A 25,462-nucleotide genomic window follows, 5' to 3' on the forward strand; every position below is an offset into this window, starting at 1 on the left:
CGATTTAATTTTTGTTTGTGGGTGTGTTAGTGTGTGTTTTGGTGTGTGTTTGGTAGTTTTTGTGTGTGCAAGTTTTTTGTGTGTGTGTGTGTATAAGTTTGTGTGTGTGTGTGTGTGTGTGTAAGTTTCTGTGTGTGTAATTTTTTGCGTGTGTGTGTAAGTTTTATTGTGTGTGTGTGTGTAAGTTTTGTGTGTGTGTGTGTGTGTGTGTGTAAGTTTTTGTGTGTGTGTTTGTTTTTTTTGTGTTCATGTGTAAGTTTTTGTGTGTGTGTGTGTGTGTGTAAGTTTTGGCGTGTGTGTGTGAGTTTTCGTGTGTGTGTGTAAGTTTTGTGTGTGTGTGTGTGTAAGTTTTTGTGTGCATGTAAGTTTTTATGTGCATTTAAGTTTTATTGTGCATGTGTAAGTTTTTGTGTGTGTGTGTGTGTGTGTAAGTTTTTGTGTGTGTGTGTGTATTTTTTTGAGTTTGTGTTTAATTTTTCGTTTTTGTGTGTAAGATTTCTTGTGTGTGTGTAAGTTTTTGTGTGTGTGTAAGTTTTTGTGTGTGTGTAAGTTTTTGTGTGCATGTATGGGGACCGGGGGAGGACCTTTGGTGCCCAGAGAGGGCGTTTGGGGATCCGGGGGCCCTTGAGGATTGAGTGGTCTTTTGGGAGCCCGGGGGACCTCTGGGGACCGGGGGAGGGCCTTTGGGAGCCCTGTGGTCCTTTGGGGACCGGGGGTGGACCTTGGGGGGCCGGGAGGACCCTTTGGGGCCGGTTGGCCCTTTGGGAGCCTGGGGGACCTTTGTGGACCTGGGGTGGGCCTTTGGGGCTCTGAGGAGGGCGTTTGGGGGATAAAATTTCGAAATTTTTACTTTTTAGTTTACTTTTTTTTTTGCGGCGCATCCCTGCGGCACATCCTGCGGCGCTGTCCTGCGGTGCCTCTCTGCGGCGCATCCCCTGCGGCGCTTCCCAGACCCGCGGCGCATCCCTGCGGCAAATCCTGCGGTGCTTTCCTGGCCCCCGGCGCATCCGTGGGGCGCTTCTCGGGGCCGGGGGACGTGTGGGGGCGGGGGGTGGGCCTTTGGGGCACAGGGTGGGCCTTTGGGGCACCGGGAGGGCCTGTGGGGGCCCGGGGGGGCAGTGTGGGGCCGGAGGGACATTTGGGGACCGGTGGAGGGCCTTAGGGACCCCGTTGGTCCTGTGGGAGCTCGATGGGCCTTTGGGGGGCCGGGGGCTGGCCTTTGGGGGGCTGGGTGGGCCTTGGGGGGCGCCGGTGGCCCTTTGGGAGCTTGGGGGGTCTTTGAGGACCGGGGGCTTCCTTCGGGGTTGGGGTAGGAGGATTGGAACCCATTGGGGTTGGGTTAGAGGACCTCACAACACTGTTCAAATGAAACTTGTGTATTATAACGACCACAGAGTTTCACCATTAAATTCTCTTCTAAAATCTCTTCAAAAATCATCTTTTAAAATGTCTCTAACTGTTTCGCCGAAATAGTTCCATAACCTCTCTAAAACAGTTTCGCCCAAATAATCCCTAAACGTAATTCAACGTGTTCCTTTTGTTTTTGGCATCTCTGCGCTAATGCATTTCAAATTAATAAGAAACCTGATTCCCGCGCTAAAACAATTCATCACTAAGATGTTTCTTGGAGAATTGTTTCCGTGGCCTTTGGCTATTAATATCCTTTGGAGTTCGACCAAAAGAGTTGTTTCCGAGGCAAAGACATTAACGACTTGGATCTATTCCTGGAGAATCGTTTCTAGGCGAAAATTTTTAAAGCCTGACAGATGATGTCATTGGTTGATTGATCTGTCAAGAAAGGGGCAATTAATTTGTTGTTTCTAAGGGGAATTATTGATTCACGATAGGTGAATTGAGGTCGACAGCACAGGTGTTCCAAGGTCGATGTTGTTGTTGTTGTAAGTGCACGCTCTCAGCGAATGTCAAGGTCGATGTTGTTGTTGTTGACTTGGAAATTTAGGTCATTGACCCCATTAACCACGTGTTCTCCCTAATGACTCTATGCCCATATATGGAGTCCCGTCCGTATTCTATGCCCATATAAGGAGTCCCGTTCGGAGCTTTAGGGTCACTTCTACTACTAGCCCTTTAATTTCCAATCGAATGAATCTGTTTTGAAGTTTCTACGACAACGCCTTCTATAAAAACCTTATATGCCCCCAGGGCATAACTTAAAACCCTTGCCATGAGGGTTGTGGGGGAATGTCCTCCTCAAAAATATCTTTTATATCTTGAAATCAACTATGCTGAACACAATGGCTATCTAAAATTTTTGATTGGATGTGTTTGGGGGAACGAGGGGCGTGGGGGGGCTAGTTGCCCTCCAATCACTTTTGACTATTACAAAAGGCACTAGCCCTTTAATTTCCAATCAAATGAGCCTGTTTTGAAGTTTCTACGACAATGCCTTCAATAAAAACCTTATATGCCCCCAGGGCATAACTTAAAACCCTTGCCCTGAGGGTTGTTGGGGAGTATCCTCCTCAAAAATATATTTTCTATCTGGAAATCAAATACGCTGAACAAAATGGCTATCTCACAATGTTAAGTGGATGTGTTTTGGGGAATGGTGGGCGTAGGGGGGGGCTAGGTGCCCTCCAATCAATTTCGACTATTAAAAAGGGCACCAGAATTCTTGATTTCCAATCAAATGAGCCCCCTTTGAAGCTTCTACAACGACCCCTTCCATATGAAGTGCCTCTGGGAAAAAAAAATAATAAATAATAAAACATTGGAGCCGTATGGCCTTTACTATAGGCAACGCTACAGCGTTGCCTCTGATTTATACTGTGAAAAAATTTGGAAGTGAATAGAAATATTCACTGATTAGAGCCCACACAAATAAAGGGTAGCAATATTTGACATGGCCTCTTTTGAACAAAACACAATGATAATAAAAGAGTAGTACCCTCTAGTTGTCCATTCGGCAATGTTTTCAAGTATAATGGTCGCTACCCTGACAATTGCGTTCTAACGGGGCTATATATAGCTAGGCTATATACGAAACTTTACTGATTCTTTTCGTCTTCATTATTTTTGTATTTCTCATCAACGGTTAAATACCCCCCCCCCCCCAGCAAAGTATCAAATATTGCCTTGGGGTATTTATATATATTTTTCATATCTCTATATATTTTTCGTATGTAATTTGACCCCATTTGGGGGTGGAGGGGACACAACTATCTTGGTAGCAACCATTATATTTGGAAAGTGTTGAATGGGGAATCAAATGGTAGGTAGCCTACTATTTTTTATTATTAAGCGTTTAGTTCAGAAAATGCCAAGTACAAGACCGTTACCAAGTAAACTGTGAATTTCTGTGATACTTGGGTGGTTGAAACAGAAACCAACAAAGAATTCTTATTTATCTATTGTTTGTCGGGTAATAAAAAAAAACAACGTATTTTTCCGGAAAGACACGGTCAATGAAAATACTTCAATAAGTAGCTTATTGTCCAAAGCTCAAACTGAAATGGATATTTTTAAAATCCTGTTTAATACTATTGCTACGTCGATTTCGAAGCGGTACAAAACGCTTAATTATTCGTTTCGTCACTGAAAAGCTATTAAATCTGGAAGGCTGTGCGTTTTACTAGGCACGGACACCATAACATAATCAGGGGCCAAAAAAAATCTTTTTGTGACATAATCAGTGAAAAAAATAAAAAAAGAAAATCGCACAACCCCCTTGATTTTGAAAAATAACTTTTTTGTATATCCATTAAAAAAATATTGGACAAATTATTCCTCACCCCCTAAATTTTCGTGAATTGGCACCCCTGAACATAGCTACGCACTGGAATTAGAAATTAAATAAGCTTTCGACCATAAAACATATTTTGCAGAGTCAAATACAGAAAAGACAACACAACTTAAGAACGGGTCAGGTCTCAATTGTCCACGCCGCTTATCCCCGAGCCAAGTTTCCTTAAATTTCAACTCATATTTATTCCTTGCTTAAAGTTTATAATGCTTAAAGTTTACGCAAGCACCTCCAAGTCCACGAGTCTAGTACAGGAGTCAGACTCTGCACTGAAGTTTTGCCAATAGGGATGGAATTGGGATTGTAAGAAAAAACTAGGGCTTGGGCTTGGAGTGACAAACGGGAGTAAATTTTTGTTAAAGGTGTTAAAACTGGAGCCAGTGGCAGGTTCAGGGAGAAAATCTTAGGGATTTGACTCCCCTCCCAAACGGGAAAAAATAATATGGAAGTGTACAATCTTCGATTATGTAGGCTGCGTTTTTGATATAAGTTAGAAATATCCATGAATAATTTTCCATTTTTATGAGTTTTTTTCATTGCAAAGTGATTAATTAAAAATAATTTCCTAAAAATGAAGTTTTTCGAAGAAAAGTAAAGAATCATATTAAAACTTAAGAGAAGCAGAAATAAAGTCCTATAATAATTCAAGCTTAAAACCACCAGAAATTAGTATTAAAGAATAAATGAAGCACATTATGAGCAAAAATTAAAGTAAATAATCACACCAAACATAAATATAAGATATACTGACACTGATGAATAATTAAATCCTAAAACGATTAAAAATTAATAGGAATATTTAAGACAAACTTATAAGGAACATACTACAAATACGAGTTTAACTACTGTTCCCCCTCTCCAACTAAGCCTTTGTTCCATTGTTTCAAACATGTTCAGTTGGAGGCATAATTTTCATCCAAACCCAATCTTTTTTCAGAGGAGCTTTCCTTTTTTTCCAATATTGCGCAAATTTTCTTCAGCAAAAATTTTTTTAGAGGTAATTTCAACCTAAGAAATTTTCCGTGCAACACAAAAATTATATTCATTTCTTGCATTTACCTATTGTTTTTAAATCAAAGACAAGTTCTGGTAAATACTGATGATGATCCTTTTTCATGCCGTTAACTAGCATGGACGTTGAACAAGAAGAATAATCGTGTTAGAAGTGCAAAAAAAATCATCCATATGTAAAACATAGAGAATCCAAGATGTTAGCTCTCTCCTAACTTTCTATGATCACCCGTTCTATATAACGGTGTCCTGGAAAAAACACTGGAGACATTGCTCCTTACTGGTAAGATACACTAGGGCAGTTCTTTTACAAATCTTTCTTCTTAAGACATTACACGTTTTGAAACGGAACGCTTAGAAGTCGACTGTTAGCATTAGTATTGTGCATATTATGTTACTCATTTTAAAACGTCTATAGTTATTCTGATCTGGTCAGCCGTCTAAGAACAATTGACTTAAGTCCCATCTGTCCTTGAAGGTCGTCCTGGGGCCTCTTTCTTCGTGATGGCGTGGATGCGCCTTTTGTATGCTTCACGGTCTTCTGCTAGGCGAATAAGGTCCGAAAGGCGGTGAGGTGCAAAGTTTTCCTTCCATCTTTTTGAGGGACGACCATGAGGACTTGAACCGTGAATTTGGCTTTCGAAGAACAATGATGAGTATATCATCGAAGTTCTCTCATCATTGTTCTAAGTAGCAAAAAGATGGTATCCTTTAAACTTTTTGCCAATATCCACGACCTTTAAGTTCTGAGAACAATGAAGAGTTAAAAGAACAGGTATGTTTGAAGAAAAATGCAACTTTTCAGGTGTAAGATCTTAGTGCAAAAGAACGGGCCTACTATTGCGTAGACCATGATTACGTCATTACGGATACTAAGAACACGCTACTGGTCGACTACGAAAAGATTCTATTTTGTCGTTTTGATTGTTCTATTCAGCTATCTAATCATTATTTAGAATTAAAAGAGAGAAAATAATTTCACTCTATTTTAGGTGGCTATGACCCATGTTATTCCATCTGGTATACCTTTTGACCCTCTCACCTAAACAAAGAAATTTGACGGGGAAAAGTAATTGAATACTCTATTGAGGTTTTGTTCATGAACCGAAAGAAAATAAATAGAAATTGGAATGTGATTCTTAGAGCTGTTGACAAAGAAGTGGGAATTTGGGCAAAATTAATTCCGGGATACGTCGGCTGTCTAAAACAAAGCCCAAAATTCAAAGTTTTGAGAAATGGCAGTTTGTAGTTAATGGGTTAGAATGAAAATGCTGATAAATATTATGTTTTACATGATAAATGGGAAGGGTGACATTTGATGTTTTCTCAAATGTCACCAGTCAAACAGAAGAAGGAATCCCATTTGCGGGCTAAATCAAAGCATATTACCATTTGAAAGTAAAATTGTAATTTTTCCCCGTTCTGGCAAAAGTAAGTGAAGGGTGTTACCTGCCACTTGTGTCATTGCCTTTGAAGCATTTATATTTTACATATTTGGTTGTTTCATCAATGCAAATTACTTGTCAGTTCTGCTGAAACGGCAAGTTTCTTCAACTAAATTACGAAATGACTAGAAATTAGGATTAATCTGATTCAAAATATTCCCAAATAATTTTACAGAACATTTATCAGAGGCCAGAACGGGGTGCTACCATTTCGACTAACCGTCAAAAGCACTAAACGTCATAAAATCTAACCGTCAGAACCACTAACCGTCATAACATCGACAAAAAATTTATGAGTTTATATAATAGTAATAAGTATATAATAGTTTAGAAACAAACTTCGGCTATATATTTGCACATCAGGGGGGTTGGGGTAAAGCTTAGCATATATTAAACACGTAACATAACCTGACTTAGGTACCTTTTCCCCCCTAAAGCCCAAAAAAATAAAGTTTTAAAATTTCAAATTTTGTGACGGCTAGTGGCTCTGACAAATTGTTTTGTGGTTTTTATGACGAGTTCTGTCGATGTCCTGACGTTAGTGCTCCGAACGGTTAGATGTTATGACGCCTTCCCGCCAGAACCATTAGAAAACTGACTTTCACGACAAGGTGATTGCAGCCTTGCACACTTGTCAATTACAGCAAGAACAAGGTTTATTCGACAATATCCATCAAGGGGCAGACATTGTTCAGAAAGATATCAGACTAAATTATCAAATGATCTTGTATTAAAGGATAGTGACAGGATAATTCATGATCCATTGTCAGCTGATCATAACTTGATCAGGTTCAAATTGATGAATTGTTTCGGCTCAAGAGATGCTTAATGGATATAATTTGTATTTCCCTTTAAAATGTATTAATTTTCGTTATATGACCATTTGCCGCTGAGAAAGGAATTTCTGACATTATTGACTTCATTTAAGCCTCTTTCTAGCAATAATTGGAAATAGGTTACGCAGAAAGAGTCCACGTCAACAGAAAACTTTTATAATAAAACTTAAGACGAAGCAAAATTTAACTCATGTAAAAGGTCAAATTAAAGACGAAAAAGGAGTTACTGTCCCCTCCTCCTTACCTAGGAAAATGATTTAAACTAGATTTTTCCTTGAAAGTTACAAAATAGGACAAAAAAAGAAGTAAGATTGTATTGATGCACATAAAATTTAACTATTTTTGTGGGGTTGACAATCTCATAAATACTACTACTACTACTACTACTAACAACTCACCGCAGCACCAAGCCGCCTGAGGCTAACATAGCTACGCACGCTCCTCCTCCATCCCAATCTATTCAAAGACACCCTTTTTACACCCGCCCATGAAGTTCCCATTTCCTTTAAATCTTTCTTTATACGTCCTCCCACCCCAGACGAGGACGACCTGCTTTCGGTTTAGCCCTAGACGGTTGGCCGGAAAAAACAATCTTCGGAAATCTGTCATCCTTCATCCGCACAACGTGCCCTAGCCACCTCAACCTTTCTTTCTCATAAATAGTGAGACAAGAAATAGTTTGTATGCTGCATCTTGTATATGATCGCTGACCGAAAGTTTTGATCAATGGTAAGCAGAACTAAGGAGGGTGTGCCCGGTTGGTCCTTCATGTTTTACACTTTCTGCAATAGGAGCGGATCCACCTCCCACTCAGCACTGATTCCTACGCTTAATATAAATATATTCTTTCGAGCGGATGGAGATTAGGAATAAATTATCCCCTTTCCCCTTTCCAGATAGACTTGAAATCTGTCTCGCCAAAATGTGGAACATTCGACTTCAAAAATATACTTTTTAGGGCTTCCGGCAGCCACTGCTCCCCTTACAAGTTGCTCCAGAATAACTCAACGCTGTATATACACGGAAAAAGTCGGTGGCCGACGTTTACCCCCTCGGCAATAACCCCCCCCCCCAGAAAATACCCCCGTGCAAAATACCCCCCCCGGAAAATACCCTCGGGGAAAATACCCCCCCCCCCCCACGGAAAACACCCCCCGGAAAATACTCCCCGTGGAAAATAAGGCTTTCCAAATTTGAGAATTTTACTTGAGTTTTTTTCCGTAGGGGGGGGGGGGGGGAATGTTGGTACTTGTGTATTATGCGCCACTCACTCAAGTTTACGCTGTTTAAAATTCGAGAACACACCAGTTTTTTCGTTAGTTTCTTCGTTACTTTAGAAATACATTTGGGCTATCTATTTGCATATTAGGGGGAGGGGGGAATAGCAGGTCTGCATGCAAAAGATGTTTGGTACAAGTATTCTGCATATTAGATATATAGATAGAGACGCGTATTTTAAAGCCAAATATATGGCCATTAACACAGTAAAATAACATAAATGAAAGGCACAAATAACAAACTTTGATCAGCGATCATCATGAAACAGAGAAACACTTATATGAAACTAGACCCCGGAGCTGCGCCGGCGGATCGACCGAACGCCACCAACGAGAGGTCCAGTTGACCACCGCCGAAGTGTCGCTACGCCGCCAGCACGCCGCAGGCGCGCCACCACCGGCAGGGGCAGCGGTGTTCGGCTGACTTTGAATTAATTTTACGGCAATTCTTTTTTGCGTCAACCGGAAAGTTGGAGCTTTTCTTTCTCGTGGGTTTAGTATTTCGATTTTCCCGATTAGAAATCAAGCAGGGCTTTCACTATCCCTGAATTTTCGGGTATTTCCCCGAAAAACTATGCATCACCCTGAAAAAAAATTTGGTTTCGCGAATCCCCAAAAACCACCCAATCACGGTACCATCCCTAGCGATTTATCACCAGTGACTTTCCCTGCCAAATATTACTTTGAATACCATAATTCTTCACTACTCTCTTTTTAGTTAATTTTCGTCTCTTGTTACTGAGATTAGAAACAAGACAGATACAATAGCAATATACACTGTTCTTCGTATGTTGACAAAAAAAAGTATCGTCTTTATGAGATTAGATTAAATAATTTCGAATGAAGTTTCACAATTACTACTCCTTACATCATTCATAGTCAAGAATTTTATTTTTAAGTTGAATAGAACGCATTCACAATTATACAGCTTCAGTTGGATTTTGGAATTGACAGTCGACATATTGTTTCTACAGCTCAATCGTAAGTTTACAAAATGTTGTTTTCTTTTGCTGTTTTTAGACAAGATTTTCTTAATGTTTAATGCACAATTGTTGAACGCCTTATAGATTAAAGAAAATAAAATCTTCTTTATGAAAAAAATAAACCCCCCCCCCCAAAAAAAAAAACCTTCTATTGAGACAAAATTTAGTGATAGACTAAGCTATGTACAAGGTTGGGGAATTAAAGATTGATACGGAAGTTACCCCAAAAATATGGTTCATTAAAAAAATTGTAAATTATTGCCTATAGGAAGGGATAGGGGGCTATCATTTTAAAATGATAATACCTTATTTTTTTTATTGAAATCAGGGATGTCAAAAAGATAATTATTTTTTTCATTTAAAATGGGGACGGAAGAAACTGATATCAAATTCCCTGGTCCACCATTGAAACAGTATGATAAACCCAGAGCCCCGTATTGGGACTTGTTCATTGTCTTGGGTATTTTGAAATTTCTCACAGGCTACTGGCCTAATTTGGCTTTTGTGTGTGCTCCCTTTTAATTAGATTCTTTGGATCTTATTGAATGCCACGGTGAATCTATGACTCGGTTTTTCAATAATTTGAAGTATATCTGAATAATTTCGACATTTTTGTTGTTGTCATTGTACCCCTTTACTCATACCCTAATTTTTATTTTTTTTCAAGGAACACTAAGCTGTTTAACGTTATTTCGCGTGTTTGTTTGAGCCATATAGTGACCTAGTTAATTATTAAGTAAATAGTTTTTTTAATGTAAAGCTGAAACGATATCCTATCAAGGTGGTATCCATAGGGGGGGGGGGGGGTATTACATTTAAATGATAATATTTCGAATTTTTTTATTGAAAGCAGGGATGCCAAAAAGTTATTATTATTTTTTTTTTAATTTAAAGTAGAGATGGTATCCTATCAAGGTGGTAATTTTCGTGAGCATTTGGAAATGTGATCATTTGGAAATCAAAACTTAAACTCAATAACTGATACTAAGTCTCCTAACATATTGCTTGGATTAGAAGTAACGAACTAGGAAGAAAATCTCAACTTCTTCCTGGAGCTGCTTCAGTCTGCATATTATTTCATTTAATTACATTTAAAACAGATGAGCTTTTCATTTTTACCTAAGAAAATAGTTGGCACTTCATTTTTCTTCATACCGAATAAACCATTAAGTGTTTTTTGTTTCATTGTAATTCAAGTGTTCTCATGTGAATTGTTCATCATGTATTTTTGAATTTGATAAATTTACTCCTCTTAGATGCAGTTTATAATTTAGCTGATATTAGGTATTTATGAGTTTATAATTTGGAATGAATCCCCAAAACAAAAAATGAATAATATCCAAAAGAGCAGCCAAAAGCAATAAAAAAACCACCAGTGCAGCTTTAGCCGACATGACATATATTCTAAAAAGAAGCCAAAAAAACTTTAAAATGTATTTTTTTTTTAAATTGTTATTAAAAACCAGTTTTTAATACAAGGAAGGCTTTTTAGGAATCCAAAAGAGCAAAAAAAAAACAAAAATCAATATCAAAGTTACCCATTTCAACTGTTTTAAAGGTGACAAAACAGATAATGGCAAAGGGCATTATGGAAAAATTAAGCTTTTAAGTTCAAACTTATATTCAAAATTTTTACCCAGATAACTGACGAATTTTGTGATACGGTATTTGAAGTTTTGTATGCAGTAATGCTCGATGAAAAAAACCCTACTAATTTTGATAATTGTTTATGTTAAGAATATATAGCTAATAGATACTTCAACTATTAAGCAAGGATTCTGAAACCCCACAGCCATTTCATTTCTACCAGATTTCTACTTCTCTTGATGAATAACGAAGAAGACCAGTTTTCAGCCAGCGACTCACGAATAGGCCCGAATCTGTTGTAAATTTAAGCTGTGATTTGAGAAAGACTGATGAAACATTAATGTTTTTGTTCAACATTGATCGAGCCGGCGGCGCGCCGCCGCTGCTGTTTTTGGCCCCACCGCCGTCGGTCTTCCATCATCGGCGCGACACCGGGGTCAAAATGAAACACTACATTAACCTAATAATAGTACTTAGAACTTGGAAAAACGGTCATTGAAAAAAAAACACTTAACACTTGGAAAAAACAAATAAATGAAAAATTACATTTACTTTATAATGGGATTTTTTTTTTTTTTTTTTTTTTTTAGTTAACAAAATTTCCTGATACTTTAATTTTTAGTGGCCATATACCAAGAAAGAATTATTTTATGACTTCAAACTGTCCAAATACTTTACTCCCCCGGTAAATACCCCCTCCCTGGAAAATACCCCCCCCCCCCCCCCCCCCCGTGGCAAAGAAGGCTCTCCAAATTTGAGAATTTTATTTGATTTTTTTTTTTTTATTTCCGTAGGGGAAAGGAGTTTTGGTACTTGTGTATAATGGGTAACTCACTCAAGTTTGCGCCGTGTAAAACTCGAGAGCAAACCGGTTTCTTCGTTAGTTTTTTCGGCTTAGCGCGAGACAAGACAAAGACAAGTGACAGAATATGTAGGAAATATATAATTTGGGCTATATATTTGCACATAGGAGGGGGGGGGGGGGAGTGGTAATGTATTAGGACAGTTTGAAGTCAGAAAACAATTCTTTCTAGGTATGGCCAATAAAAAAATTACGGAAGAATATCGAGGTATCTGGAAATTATGTTAACTAAAAAAAAAAAAAAAAAAAAAAAAAAAAAAAAAAAAACAGTATAAAGTAAATGTAATGTTTCATTTAAGTGTTTTTTCCAAGTGTAAAGTGGTGGGTTTTATTTCAATGACCATTTTGATAAGTATTAAGTACTATTATTAGGTTAATGTAGTGTTTCATTTTAGGGTTTTACTATGATCGCTGATCAAAGATTATGTTATTTGTGCCTTTCATTTAAGTTATTTTACTATGTTGATGGCCGTGTATTTGGCTTTAAAATACACTTCCCTATCTATCTATCTAATATGCAGAATAATTGTACCAAACACAATTTGCATGTAGACCCGCTATACTTTACCCCCCCCCTAACATGCAAATATATAGCCCAAATTTATTTCTAAAGTAACGAAAAAACTAACGAACAAACTGGCGTTTTATCAAATTTTACACAGCCTATACTTGAGTGAGTGGCGCATAATACACAAGTACCGAAATTCCTTCCCCCTACGGAAATAAAAAAAAAAACTCAAATAAAATTCTCAAATTTGGAAAGCCTTGTTTTCTACGGGGGGTATTTTCGGGGTGGGGCGATATTTTCGCCGTGGGGGGGGGGTATTTTCCGCGGGTGGGGGCATTTTCCGAGAGGGATATTTTACAGGGAGGGTGTTTTCCACGGGGGGGGGGGTAATCACCTGGGGGGGGGTAAACGCCTAGAACCGATGAAGTCTATGAATGCATCAGCCTTTTGAGATTAAGCTTTCAAATTATTTCCAGTAATAATACTTCATTTTAGATAGGCATTATGCATGCTCAGGGGGTGAATAAGCCATCTTGCAGTCTTGTGTCTTCAAACATGGGGGAGGGGGAGAATACACAGATTTTCAGGCCATTTTGGTTGGAGGCATTTTGGCCTTGTTAGAACCCAAATTTGTGGTTTGTGGCCTAAAATGGCCTTAAACGGCACGTTGGAGGAGCGTGATCTCTTTTGTTACATAAAAGGCGCTATATCTTAAAACTTCAGATCGAATAAATCTCCTCTCATAATTCTACGAAATTAATTTGTTATGGTGACCACTATAAATAACAGTAGAAAAAAAAAAAAGAAAACCAACCATGCATTCATAATAGACGAAAAACTAAAATACATATTTTCATACAGTTCGTGATAACGAACTATAAGTAAGAAGCGACTCGGCCCAGTAGCAACCGAAGCTCTAAAAAACGGAATCATGAGATGAATAGATACATAGAAAGAATTGTCTTTTTGTGCCGATTCCAAATATATAAAGTTTTTTTAAGTTTAATATTACCCATCAAAAGCTACGAACCTAAGAAAATTTGCCTGATTTTTTAAAGGGGGGGGGAACAATCCCAAAAAGCAAAGCGATCTTAACAAAAATCACACCACCTGATTCAGCATGTCAGGGAATCATACCGTAGAGGTTTCAAGCTCATATCTCCAAAGATGTGGAATTTTATTTGTTTGTTTTTTTGGCAGAAGAAAGACCACGGATGGGTGTTTATTTGTTTTTTTATCCAGGGTGATCGTTTTCAACCAATTGTCCAAGAATATCGGAAGAGAGCTCATTAATCTGAGTGACCAAAGCGACCCAAGAGATTGGAGGGCATATAGCCCTCCAATCTTCCACGCCCATTTCTCCTCAAAGATATTCGGTTAAAATCTTGAGATATCCATTTAATTCAGCATAGTTGAAAGGACCAATAATTAAGCTTTTGTTGATGACTTGACCCTCCATAGTCACTGGGGGAAGGGCTGTAATTTACACAATTTGCCCATATCGTTCACATCACAGTTTATAGAATTATCCAGTAAGTTTATCGCAGATCATTTCTGGTCTTCATTCTCGGTGCGAAAAAAGCTCCTCCCACTTATTTCTGCATTAGCGGGTTAGTCTGTTTCCGTCAGTCAATGAGAAATAATTACAAAGTGCATTATTCGTAGTAACGGGTTTCCACTTATTTCCGATTATTCCTATTATAACTTTAAGTTTCGCGTCCAAGAGGGTTACAAAGTGCATTATTCGTAATAGCGGGTTTCCACTTATTTCCGATTATTTCTATTATAACTGTAAGTTTCGCGTCCAAGAGAAATCTGACTTGTCTACCCGTGAAAAGATCTAATGCCGCTTATTTTTATATCTGCAAAAACGTTCTCTGGAGCACTCGCACCTCGGTCCGGGTTTTTATAATGGGTGAGATAGGGAATGATCATACTGCTAATTCTATAAACTGTGGTTCACATATAGTATTTGTTATTGGGAATTATACGGAAAGATTTTAGGATGATTTTCTGCGGGGAGAAGGGGTGGGGGAGAGGATTTCCCTTGGAGGAAAATTTTTCATGGGGGGGAAGTTTCCGGGGTAATTTTCCAGGAGAAATATTAGTGGGGGGGGGAGAAAGGTATTCCCTGGCATGATTTGAAAAACAGTCCGAAATTAAACAAAAAAACAAATTTTTTCAACTGAAAGTAAGGAGTAACAATAAAACTTAAAACGAACAGAAATTACTCTGTATATGAGGGGGTCTTCCCCTTCCTCAGCTCTTGCTCTTTACGCTAAAGTTTCACTTTTTGTCCTGATTCTTTAGGGAAGACTACTCAACCACAAGGGCTGTTGATTTTCAATGGGAAGTATTTTTGAAGAGGTTTAAGACTTTAACGTAAAGAGCGAGGATTGAGGATGGGTCAGCCTCCCACAAATGAAGAATAATTTCTGTTCGTTTTGAGGTTTAATGTTGCTCCTTACTTTCAGTAGAAAAAAACTCGTTTTTTTATTCAACTAGAGACAAAAGCTGAAGCCTCTACTAAACGTCCTTGAGACACGTAATTTTGAAACAAGTAATATGTAATGACATACTGTTGATTAAATAGACTGTTGATTAGTTTTCTGATTTCCCCTTGTTCGTTCATAAATTGCACTTAAGTTCGTATGTGTATAGTTTTTGATTGGTTTATTTCGACCGTATAAATGAACGGTAATAACAGACTCGCTTATCGCTCGTTAATGCCAAGACCGTTATAGCCTTTTTTTAATTCCACAGAAAGTTTTGATGAAAGGGGGGGGGGGGCAAGGAGAGTTCTAAGGGAGGTAAAGGAGACAATTTTGTGTAGGAGGGAGGGTGAAAACAAATTTTCTCTAACCCTTATTAGTTGACAGTTTTTTTTTAATAAAATGATTTTTCCGACTTAAAATGTGTGTGTGTGTTTTCTGTTAGTTGTTTGACAAGCTTTACTGCCAGTTTGATAAATTAAACTTAAAAACGTAAAATGGTATTTTCCAGCTCCTATCTACAAAAATGCTAAGTTTCATTTTTTCACCGAAAGGGATGGTCACAATTACGTATATTTTTTTTTATTTGTCGGTTTTTTGTGTGTTTTTTTAAGGAAAAAAGTATTGACTTAGAGGTCGTAGAATACCGAGAGCTCTTTCATTTAAGCAGAAAGCTATAGCTTAAGTGCCATTTTTAAGCAACAAAAAAGATTATATCTCAGCAAAATGTCAATTTATACCATGTTTTGCCACAAAACAACCATTTTGGGCCTAAGAAGGTCAAACTGCTAAAAAAAAAATTCTATGATGGTCATTTTTGGGACCATTCTGTCTCGCTCTGTGGCAGCTTTGTCCCGAAACTTATATGCAGTCCATCCACACACACAAACCACTTTTGAAGACCGTTTCAGGGTTGCCACCAGCTCAAGAAAAAATTCCATGGTAAGCATAAGAAAAGAATCCATGGCTTGTCCATGGCAGCCGATCCCCAGGATTACTACCAGCCGAAGAAAAAATCCATGGCAAGCACTGTTGTCAAAGGTACTAAAAACTTTGCCGCTCGTGGGTATGGCTTTTCGGTGACATAGATCTTCGTTCATACATATAAGATACGGAAGTACACGGTTTGCATTTTTTCATATGATTCTTCGTCAAATACGCTGGATTGTTTAAACGGATCTCGCAAACCAGCAAAATGTAGAATATTCCGTCATTAGGGAGAAACCATGAGTAAATGCGAAAACCGTGAGATAGCATCTGTGGGAACCGAGAGTGAAGCTAGGTTCTGACCAGAAATAAATAGCCGTAAAAGAAGCAAAACTACCGTAAGCGCAATGCTGGTCTCAAATCAGGCTGGACCCTCGCGTCCGTTTTCTTCCGGCTGATTTCTTCGTACGATAAGATAGGCGATTCGGCTAGAAAACGTTTGTATGAAGAAACGTGGGGGGTCTAGCCTGATTAAATGCGCTCGACTTTTCTACTTCTGTTACGGTTATTTACTTTTGGTTCTGACAGAGCGGTATTCCGATTCGTGCCCCGACTCAACTGTTTTGCAACAAGGAGATAGATGGCGTTCAGTCGCTAGCTGACGGGAATCAAAACTGTTGTGATTTCCCTCTCTGCTGATAGAAGTACTGTGGTGCGCAAAAATGAAAAGCTGACTGACCTTGTACCTTGAACAGAACTTAATCGATGCTTGATATTTGGAAAATACCAAAAAAATATGTATATATATATGCATTCTACATTCTATAACCAGTATTCCAATTCCAATCAGGAATGGTTTATTCGTGAACTTCAAATAACAGTAAAGACGCAAGTTTGCATAGCATAAACACTGACACAAATATTGTAAATCAATATCATAATTTTGCAACATCGATTTATCTTTTGGAGTAAATTTGGCAGAACATAGAGTCAAGATTAACCACGATTTCGTGAAGAAACTTCCCTTTTGAAAACTCCCCTTATGAAGGAGTAACGAACCGGCCGACAGCAGCCGAATTAACGCAGCTATCGGCAAATTCTTTCTGAAGCTTGACCGGACAACTAAAACCAAAAGTATCAGGAACAACTAGCTGTCTAAGTGATGGAGTGTACTATCACAGTGTGGCTTCTAGGATGCTTTAGTCTGTGACAAAAGTAAGGAAAGAGGAAAATTAGACTCGGCGATTCGAGCTTCTAGTTCAGCTGTTCGCATGGGTCTAAGGTTCTATAGTTCTCGCCCTCCAACTGCTGCCCACACTGACCTCCATAAGCCGTCGAATAGGACTATCGGCAGAATTGTCGAAATATCCGCGTTTCGAAAGATAACAGTCCTCAACTCTCCAAAACTTCAGTTACTCATTTAATGTCATTATCAACCGAAAAATTTCCGTATTATGTATAAAACTTGTCTTCACATGTGAAAATATTGCAAAGTACAACTTCTGTTTGACGCTGATATTCTTATACCAAATTGAGAGATTTAGACCAAGCCGAAAAACTTATACCAAATAAATAATTGAAAGCTAACTCCAGCTCTCAAGCTGTTTTCTGTTCCCTTTAAGTCCGCTCAAGTACCTCTTCTCCATAATAAACGTAGAAAAAGTTAAACCCAGAGAACGACATTCAACCAGCATAGCTCTCCTGTACAGCCATTTGAAAATTACCTTGGTGGGGGCAAAAGCAGGGGCAGATTTATTGTTTTTGAGCATGGTTAAAACTTATCAAATCAAATCACATGCCAGAAGTTTTGAATTTCCCGCACTTCTTCAGCACGTCAGCTGGAGAGCCGTTTGTGGCCACAGATGTAAGAGTAGTGAGAAAGCTGGTCCGCTAGCTCATTTTGGCTCGCCGTAAAAATTGGCTTTCCGGGCAACGCCAATTCCATACCATGTGAAAAAAAATTCATATTTTCTTGAAAAGTCCATGTTTTTTATTGAAAAATCCATGGAAATCCATGGCATTTTCAAAATCCATGGCCGGGGTTGAAAAATCTATGTTTTCATGGATAAATCCAAGACGGTGGCAACCCTGAACCGTTCTCCAGCAATACTAACAGTTACACGGTACTTACTTGTTCTGGATTAAAACACAAGCTTGGCAGCAACTTTCCAAAGCACGAGGACGGAGCAAGCGGTAGGATTCCACTTGGTGTGGTTCTGCATTAGTGGAGTGATTTTTTCTATCCAGCCTGGGCGCCAATGACAACCGTGCCAGCAAATACATCCTACTGAATAGAGGTCAAATTCGACTGTTTTTTTCCGCGTCCTAGTATGTCCATTCCGACGGTTCTTTCGGCCTAGGAGGGCCCTGCAGAAGAGTGCCTTTTTCAGCAAAGTTTAGTCAGGTTTTCGGTAAAGGTGACCGAACCATAACATGCGACGGTGGTGAATTGCAGTTTCAAGATCCGGCTTGAACAACTATAACACTGATCGTAAAAGCCATTTGATTGACTTGTAGGTGAAAGACAAGTATTTGCAGCCTCCGTAGTCGAAGCCCTTAAGGGACAATACCTCGGTTGTTCTTAGGCCCAAGGTCTCACAAACATATAAGAAGACAGAACGCAGAAGAGGTTCGTATGTAGGTGGGTTTGTTCTGATGTGAATTTCCTTTTTCTTCTATAGCTTCGGAGTTGACATTTAAAGCGGAAGTAGCTCTAATACAGAAGCAAATTTCATCGATACAACCACTATTTATATCAATAATAGACCTCATGCATTCACCTCAGTATTTTCAATTTTGATTTTCAGGTCCACAGGGAAATCAGTTTTAGCGAGATCATGTAACATCTGTACCATCTGGAAGAAGCTTCCTAGTAGGAACGTATCGTCTGCACAATCGAGGTCAGTTGCACTAAAACCACGGCTCACTGAAATTCCTTAAAATATATTTACTGCTTTCTTCACGATACAGTCGACGGCGAAGTTGAAATGTTTTGAGGAGAAGATGCAGTCTTCTCTGGCTCTAAAACCTATATCGGTCCATGATAGTTCGCCCTTTACATGGCTTTAGGCGTGGATGTGGTCGACAAAGGCTTGGCGTATTCTCTTGGGGATACTTCTTATTAGTACATCTCTACCCATATTCTATTTTAGATGAATGAAAAGAAGGTCTTTAAAAGCAACTGCTGCGATCTGCTTCTGTTTGGGCGTGTGTTCCGGCATATGTCTGAACGCAGAGAGCTAACTTATATAATAACATATTCGTATTCTATAGCTAGCTTGGTTGGGTCGGGTTGTTTGTTTTGGTTTTCTTCTATGCAGCAGCAGTTGAGAATAGTTACAATAGATCTTGAAGGTTAGATTAATCAGGGACATTCCCATAGTTTTCTAAACCCTTTTCTATTTTCTGTATATCCCTAGGGCTTTATGGTTTTTCAATTTTCTTTATGGCTGCAAGCATTTCATCAACTGACTTACGATGAGTCGACGAAATGCTGGTCAGTGCCGGTCTATTGCTTTAATAATGTATACTACTGCAACTGCTAACAACTCAGTGTAACACCAAGCCGCCTGAGCAGCACTCATGATTCCTTGCAATTGCATATGCTGTGTTTAAACAATAAACGGAGCATGGTTTTAATGTTGAATTGGCTTGTTTCCAGCAAAACCAGGAACATCTAGACAATTAGCTCCGAACCGATTTTGTGCCATGTCCCTCCTAGGCATTTCTACAATCCCGATGTCCCCCTTGTGATATTTTAGTTTTATTGTTCAAAATTGCGTTTTTTATACTAATGAACAATATTATTTAAATACAACATCTTTTATACAATGTATGACCCCGTTGCAATACTATCATATATTTTTTTTTTCTCTCTAAAGGCATGTGATATCTTTCACGCGAATTTTTTTTTTCAAAATTAGGGTTCTGATTCTGAAGTACAAACTGCCGAATGGGGCCCGTCCTGCCCATGACCCCCCAAAATATTTCTATGCCCCACCCGTGGCGCCTGCGTCTTATGTTGGGAATCACGGATCTAGAAACTGGATTTGATCTAAAAAAAATAGTAAAGGTGGTAATTTTTCTTAAAACTTCTGTGTATATCTGACTAATCTTTTTCAATACTATCACCCATGTTTATAAGACAAGTTCACAGTGACGCATTGATAAAGTTCATGATCCCTCATCAAAATTAGGCATAGAAATATTTTGGCAGTCGGAGCACGTAACAAAATTGATGAGTTTATTGAACAGAGAGGATTCCAATTTGAGAGTTGTTTATTAGATTGATTTTGACACTTACGAAAGGGATGAGCTCTGAATTTTTCAGACAAAAATCTAATATTAAATTTATCTCAAACTACGTTTAGAGTTAGCTGAATAATATATTTCAATGTGCGAGCTATAAAGCAACTTCACTTTTCCGTCAATATGAAAGATGGACGGTTAAAAACAAAATCCGAAATGAATACAACTACTCTATCATTTAAATTTTTGGAAGCCCAGAAGGGCCAATCAAACATCATAGTAAAGATTAAGTATGTAAGATATTGTTATAATTTAAGTGAAGTATAATATATATCCCCCCCCCCCCCAAAAAATGCATTTGATTAGTTTATTGTTTTCCTTATATTTTCCTTAAACTAAAAGGCAAAGTGACGCAGAACCAAACAGAGATGAAGTTATGTCACATAGCACACACAAACTGGTAAGCTTCCCAAACCTAAAGAGTATCTTCAGGGGAGAGGGGGAAGGGTATTACGTAGAAAACCGTAGAGGACAAAACTAACGGGGCAGTTTCAGCTAGTTAAACAAAATGGAGAAAGAAAAGGCAGATCCTGCTAAGGCTGTTAAGTCACAACTTTTATGAATTTATAGGGATATGATGAACTAAATAAAAAAACGCTATGTGTAACAATGTTGTAAAAAAGGTGTATCTAAAATATATCAGGAATGGCGTAAAGACCCCGACATGACGTCTTCATTGCTGAATAATTACGAAGAAAAATAAATAAAAGAGTACTTTTAAAAATCAGGAATTTGGGTTTTGTCACTTTCTTTCACTGGTTTATCTAAAAATGGACTTGAGAAGTATTTATTTGAATGTTAAAATGTCATTATTTAGTTTTTTTATAATAATTTTGTTTTCTCGTTTTTCTTTTTTTATGAGAAAGTTATAATGAGAGATTGATTTTTTTTTAACGTTGAATCGGTTGGGGCTCAAAGGATTGCAGCCATCTTTTATGAGGTGCTTTGTTACCGTCCCTTGGAGGTTGTTGTAAGTGATGTAGGTTTTTATAGCAGTTTGTATATCAATTAATCAATCACCCTGTCAGTTTTCTTTCCTTGTAAGAGGATGGCTCATTTTCGTTCTATTTGTTGTTTGTTTTAATAGTTTTTTTGGTTTTATTTGCAAAGCCACAACTAGGATACTTACTTGTGCTCCCGTCCAAATTTTTTTGAGATCTTATTATCACTTCTGCTAAGTTTCTTGAAAACAAGAATACATTAGAAAGGCCGGATCCAATACCTGATCCCGAAAGAGCATAACTAGGACGTTAGCCCTTATTTATCACCCAGTTTCGTTAAAGTGTGACAGACCCCTTCAGGTAAATTTACTACCATCCTTGTAGGGGTGGCGGAAAGTTGATCTAAAAAGACTGTTTTTTCTTCAGCTTTTCATATTTACTAGTCAGTTTGTCATTTTTACGAAACATTGCTTTCAAATAGTTCTCATTACCATCGTCTATCCGTTTTAACATGAATCAGATCGGTAATAGCTTGAACTAGCTATTTCTTGCTAAGACACAACTCTCACTATATAATAACAGTTGATAAACTCGATAAAAGTTGAAGTAAAGGGATCATTTAAGAGTCATTTCTAGGCTATTGTCAGCAAACTGGTAAAAAAAAAGCCATGGACATTACACAGGATATGTTAAAATCCTAAAGCACTGTTTGTCCGTTTTGCAAGTCATTCATTAAATTTTTTTAGAGTGCACTCTTTTGTAACAGTTCTTTCACGTATGACGTTTTTTGATACTTTGAAAAGGTTGTATGTTTTTTTTTTCTCAGGCATAACACACAAATGGGATATCCTCTTGGCAAATGTTGAAGTTGCGGCGAAGGGGCTTGCAGAAACCAGGCACAGTGCTCACTATGAAGCTGTTAAACCTATGACAATTGAGGAACTCTATGATCCTTCAGAAACTGTCGATACTAGGACAGCAGCTCAAAGTTTATTGCCTACAGTGCATGATTTCTCATTTTTGTGCTTTTTGTGTCTGTGGAATAGTATTTATAAGAACTAAACCACGCCCAAAAGTACCCGCAAATTGTCGGAATAAGTTTCGAAAACTACCTGATCAAAATGAGAAGTTTAAAGGACTTTTTTATTTGTAATGGAGATAGCATTGTCGAAAAGGCGATTAAATTACAAAAGGTATTTGTGATGAGATTGGCATTCCTGTAGCTATAAGAAGAAATATCAAGAGAAAGCTGCAGACGAGCTACCAACGTTGGAAGAAAGACCAAAAAGATCGGAAGAAGAGGCTTGTAAGTGGAGTTCTTTGAGACTACTGCAGTTTATAGTTGAATATGAGCTTTCAGATTCCATGCCCAATCTAACTTTAGGATTAATGTTTTACCTAACGGTATGTGTCTCTGTTCCTTCTTCCGAGAAGAGTTTTTTCCAATCTCAAGCTTAATAAAAGTTTTCTCAGGTCTACTTTGAGCCAAGCTCGACTCTCTAGCTTAGATATTTTATCTATTGAGATCGGTGTGTCCGATCTCAAGTTAGAAAGAAGATGATCTAAGTAAACGGATGGTTTTCAAAAACAAAACACATTGTTCTGATCCACTATAATGGAACACGGATGTTATAATAATGTTAGTCAAACTACTATGTTTTGAAATGTTGTATTTTGTTTATACTTTGTTCCGCATTAATTTATTTACATTAAAATGTTTACATACAAATTCTTTAAAACACACAATTTACTTTTCCTTACACTTCTTAGTTTCCATGACGACACGACTTTAAATGAGTGTGGCTAATTGCGTGCTTAACAGTTAGGAAATAATTCAAAAACGAGGCGGGGGGGACAACTTCAAGATCCACCCTGGATGTTAGAAGACCTTTATACCTCACTGCCCACACATAAATAGGATGTTGGGTCTTACACCCCAAAAGTTTTGCTGACATATGACAGCTTTTTCTGGTAGATTTTGTGATGCTAAACAAATACGCACCTACACATTCCATTAAGTTGTTAATGGTCGAAGACAACTCAGGGGAAAAACAACGACACTTAATCTCGCTTTAGACCAAGCTTGGTTGACATTGGACCATCCCTTCTACTAGATGTCGTAACGATTTAGTGACTCTCTCCCCTTTCTTTCCCCCAGAAAGCTTACATTGGGTCCGTGAAACAAGGACATTAGCTCCTTCTTCCTACTAAGTTTCCTTGAGATACAGCCATCTTTTCTGGCAGAGGTCCTAATCGCTTAAATTTAGAGACCTCTCTTCTTCAGCAGAGAATGTTTTATCACCAGACATCTAGAACCCCCTATAAAAAAAACTTCATATTGCTTTTCATAAAGTTTCAACGAAACTCACTAGGCCCCTTTACCAGATGCTCGCACCAATACAAAAAAAAGTGCGACTTATAAAAAGTAGGCTACGCACATGACTTTCTATCAATTTCAGTTAGGATCCACAACCTCATGTTTTAGATGGCTTGATGATAAAAATTTTGGAGTCCCCATAGAGGCCTTTTCGGGCTGTGGTTCCCAAAAGGCATAACTATAACACTAGGTCTTACTGCCGACCAAGTTTGGTCAAGATTAAGCTATTATTTAACCCACCCCCATGCGATGTCTCCCTCGGGGGAAACACTATAGTATTCTTCTATATTTATCTGAAGGTTCACAGAGAGTTAGGAAATCTAGACATAGAAACTTACTTCTTGAGGCTTTAGGCCCACTCCCCCAATACCTACACAAATATTTACCGGCCCTCTTCCATCATAGCTGATGCACAGTTACACACCAACGTAAATAATTTTATCAAGCGTCGAATGAATCAACTTAGTTAAATTAAGCCCTAAAATAAACACCTACATTAACTGTTTCTTTTTCTTTTGGACTTTGTGCATCTTTACGGAGGAATGCACCACCGAGCGGTGGCACATTCCTCGGTGGTACACCGAGTGGAATGCGCCACCAAGCACCATTCCCATTGCTTCTTAAACTGGGAATAAATAGTTTTCAATAATATCAAATCGACTGATTTTCGCGGAATTTCCATTTATTAGCTTTTTGGCCCTCTGTGGGCCAAAATTGTAGTTTTGTGCCACAAAATGGCAAAAAGAACGACTTTGCTGTGGAACAATCTTTTTGGCTACTTAAAAAGCAAACCATAATTTTCAAATTCAGTTCAAATAAACCTTCTTTCGATATTCTAGGACCATTGTTTTGATGTAATCACCTCTGGGGCAAAACGACAGCAACAAAACGAAGAAACACACATCTGTGATCACCCTTCCCTGAAAAGATACAATATTTCGCATTTCTATAGATATGGATTTGAAACTACTGCAATAGGGTTCTCTGAAATGCTTGATTAATGGTCAACTTTTATCAAATATCACTCGACCTTTTGGGGGTCATTTCCCCCTGTTTTCGAAAATCTGGCAAATTTCCTCCGGCTCATAACTTTCGGAAGGGTGAACTTAACACATTTTATATATTTAAAGTATATACATAAATAAATATATATATTCTATATATTTATACATAAGAAGCCGATTCTTTTGATGCGTATATTGTTACCAAAACTATTTAGAGTGTCAGCTACTAGTTGCAGGAGCCGCTTCTTACTTACAGATCATTACCCCGAACTGTTTGATAGCAGCAGTCTTTGACAACTGATAAGGCCTATATCAACTTAACAAGCTTATGGGGGTTAACATCACTCGCGTTGTCGAGGTTTAATCGGCTTAGTTATTTCCGCAAGTCACATAAATTTGCCCCCGCCTTTTGTTATAGAGGGGAAGCATTTCGAATTTGATTTGCCCGGTGTTACATCACCTGGTCTCATCCAGTGATATTGAAACTAACTGACTGACTCAACAAAACCGAGTGATTTAGGGTTGACTTTTCCTATGTCTCTGATACGAACATAGATTAATGCTTTCTTTTAAATTCACTTATCAAAATGTGAAAATGGCTTACCAGAAAAGCCTAAGTAAATACAATGTTAAGGCTTCCAGTACTCTTTTTGGGACTATCTTAAAACAGTGGATAACAAAGCGTGGGAATTTTCAGACCGACAAACAATGAAGATAACAACACAAACTAATATAAGTCTAATGAAGGCTCCTTTAGGACGACATTTTTAGTCTCAGTTTCATCAGTAATCTCCATTGAAATACTAAACAAGTAGCTTTAAGGCTTTAATCAAGCAAGCATCACAGACGCATAGAGATACGACTGACAAATATTATGGTGAAAGACCAAAATCTGATGAACGTCGACATTCGCCGGTGAAAGTCCGAAATAAGGATATTTAACAAGTTTTTCATACATAAACCAAGCAACTTTGTATTTGTTGACATTCACCATGAACTAATGGTGAATGTTGTGCATTTCTGAGATTCTAACCTAATCTCTAACCCATTTCTGAGATTTATAACCTAACCCAACCTGTCACAATCAAACCTGGCACAAGACTGACAAAACTGACTGGTCGACACACATAATCGCTTGGTG

The 25,462-nt window shown here is 38.2% G+C and overlaps 2 protein-coding genes across 2 annotated transcripts in view; one reads left to right on the top strand and one right to left on the bottom strand.

Moving 5' to 3' along the window:
• Positions 1-22,612, top strand: part of LOC148940770 (uncharacterized) — a 42,326-nt gene extending 19,714 nt beyond the window's left edge. The window contains exon 3 of the mRNA XM_089104973.1: positions 21,767-22,612. Coding sequence (XP_088961099.1) covers positions 21,767-22,002 — 236 coding nt within the window. The 3' untranslated portion in view covers positions 22,003-22,612. The remainder of the gene's footprint in view (positions 1-21,766) is intronic.
• LOC148940768 (extracellular matrix organizing protein FRAS1-like) overlaps positions 1-25,462 on the bottom strand; it is a 194,938-nt gene that overhangs the window by 103,670 nt on the left and 65,806 nt on the right. The window lies entirely within an intron of this gene.

The sequence above is a fragment of the Artemia sp. Qi Xiang Cuo genome, chromosome 19, assembly GCF_049724085.1.
Source record: "Artemia sp. Qi Xiang Cuo chromosome 19, ASM4972408v1, whole genome shotgun sequence".
Lineage (NCBI taxonomy): Eukaryota > Metazoa > Arthropoda > Branchiopoda > Anostraca > Artemiidae > Artemia > Artemia sp. Qi Xiang Cuo.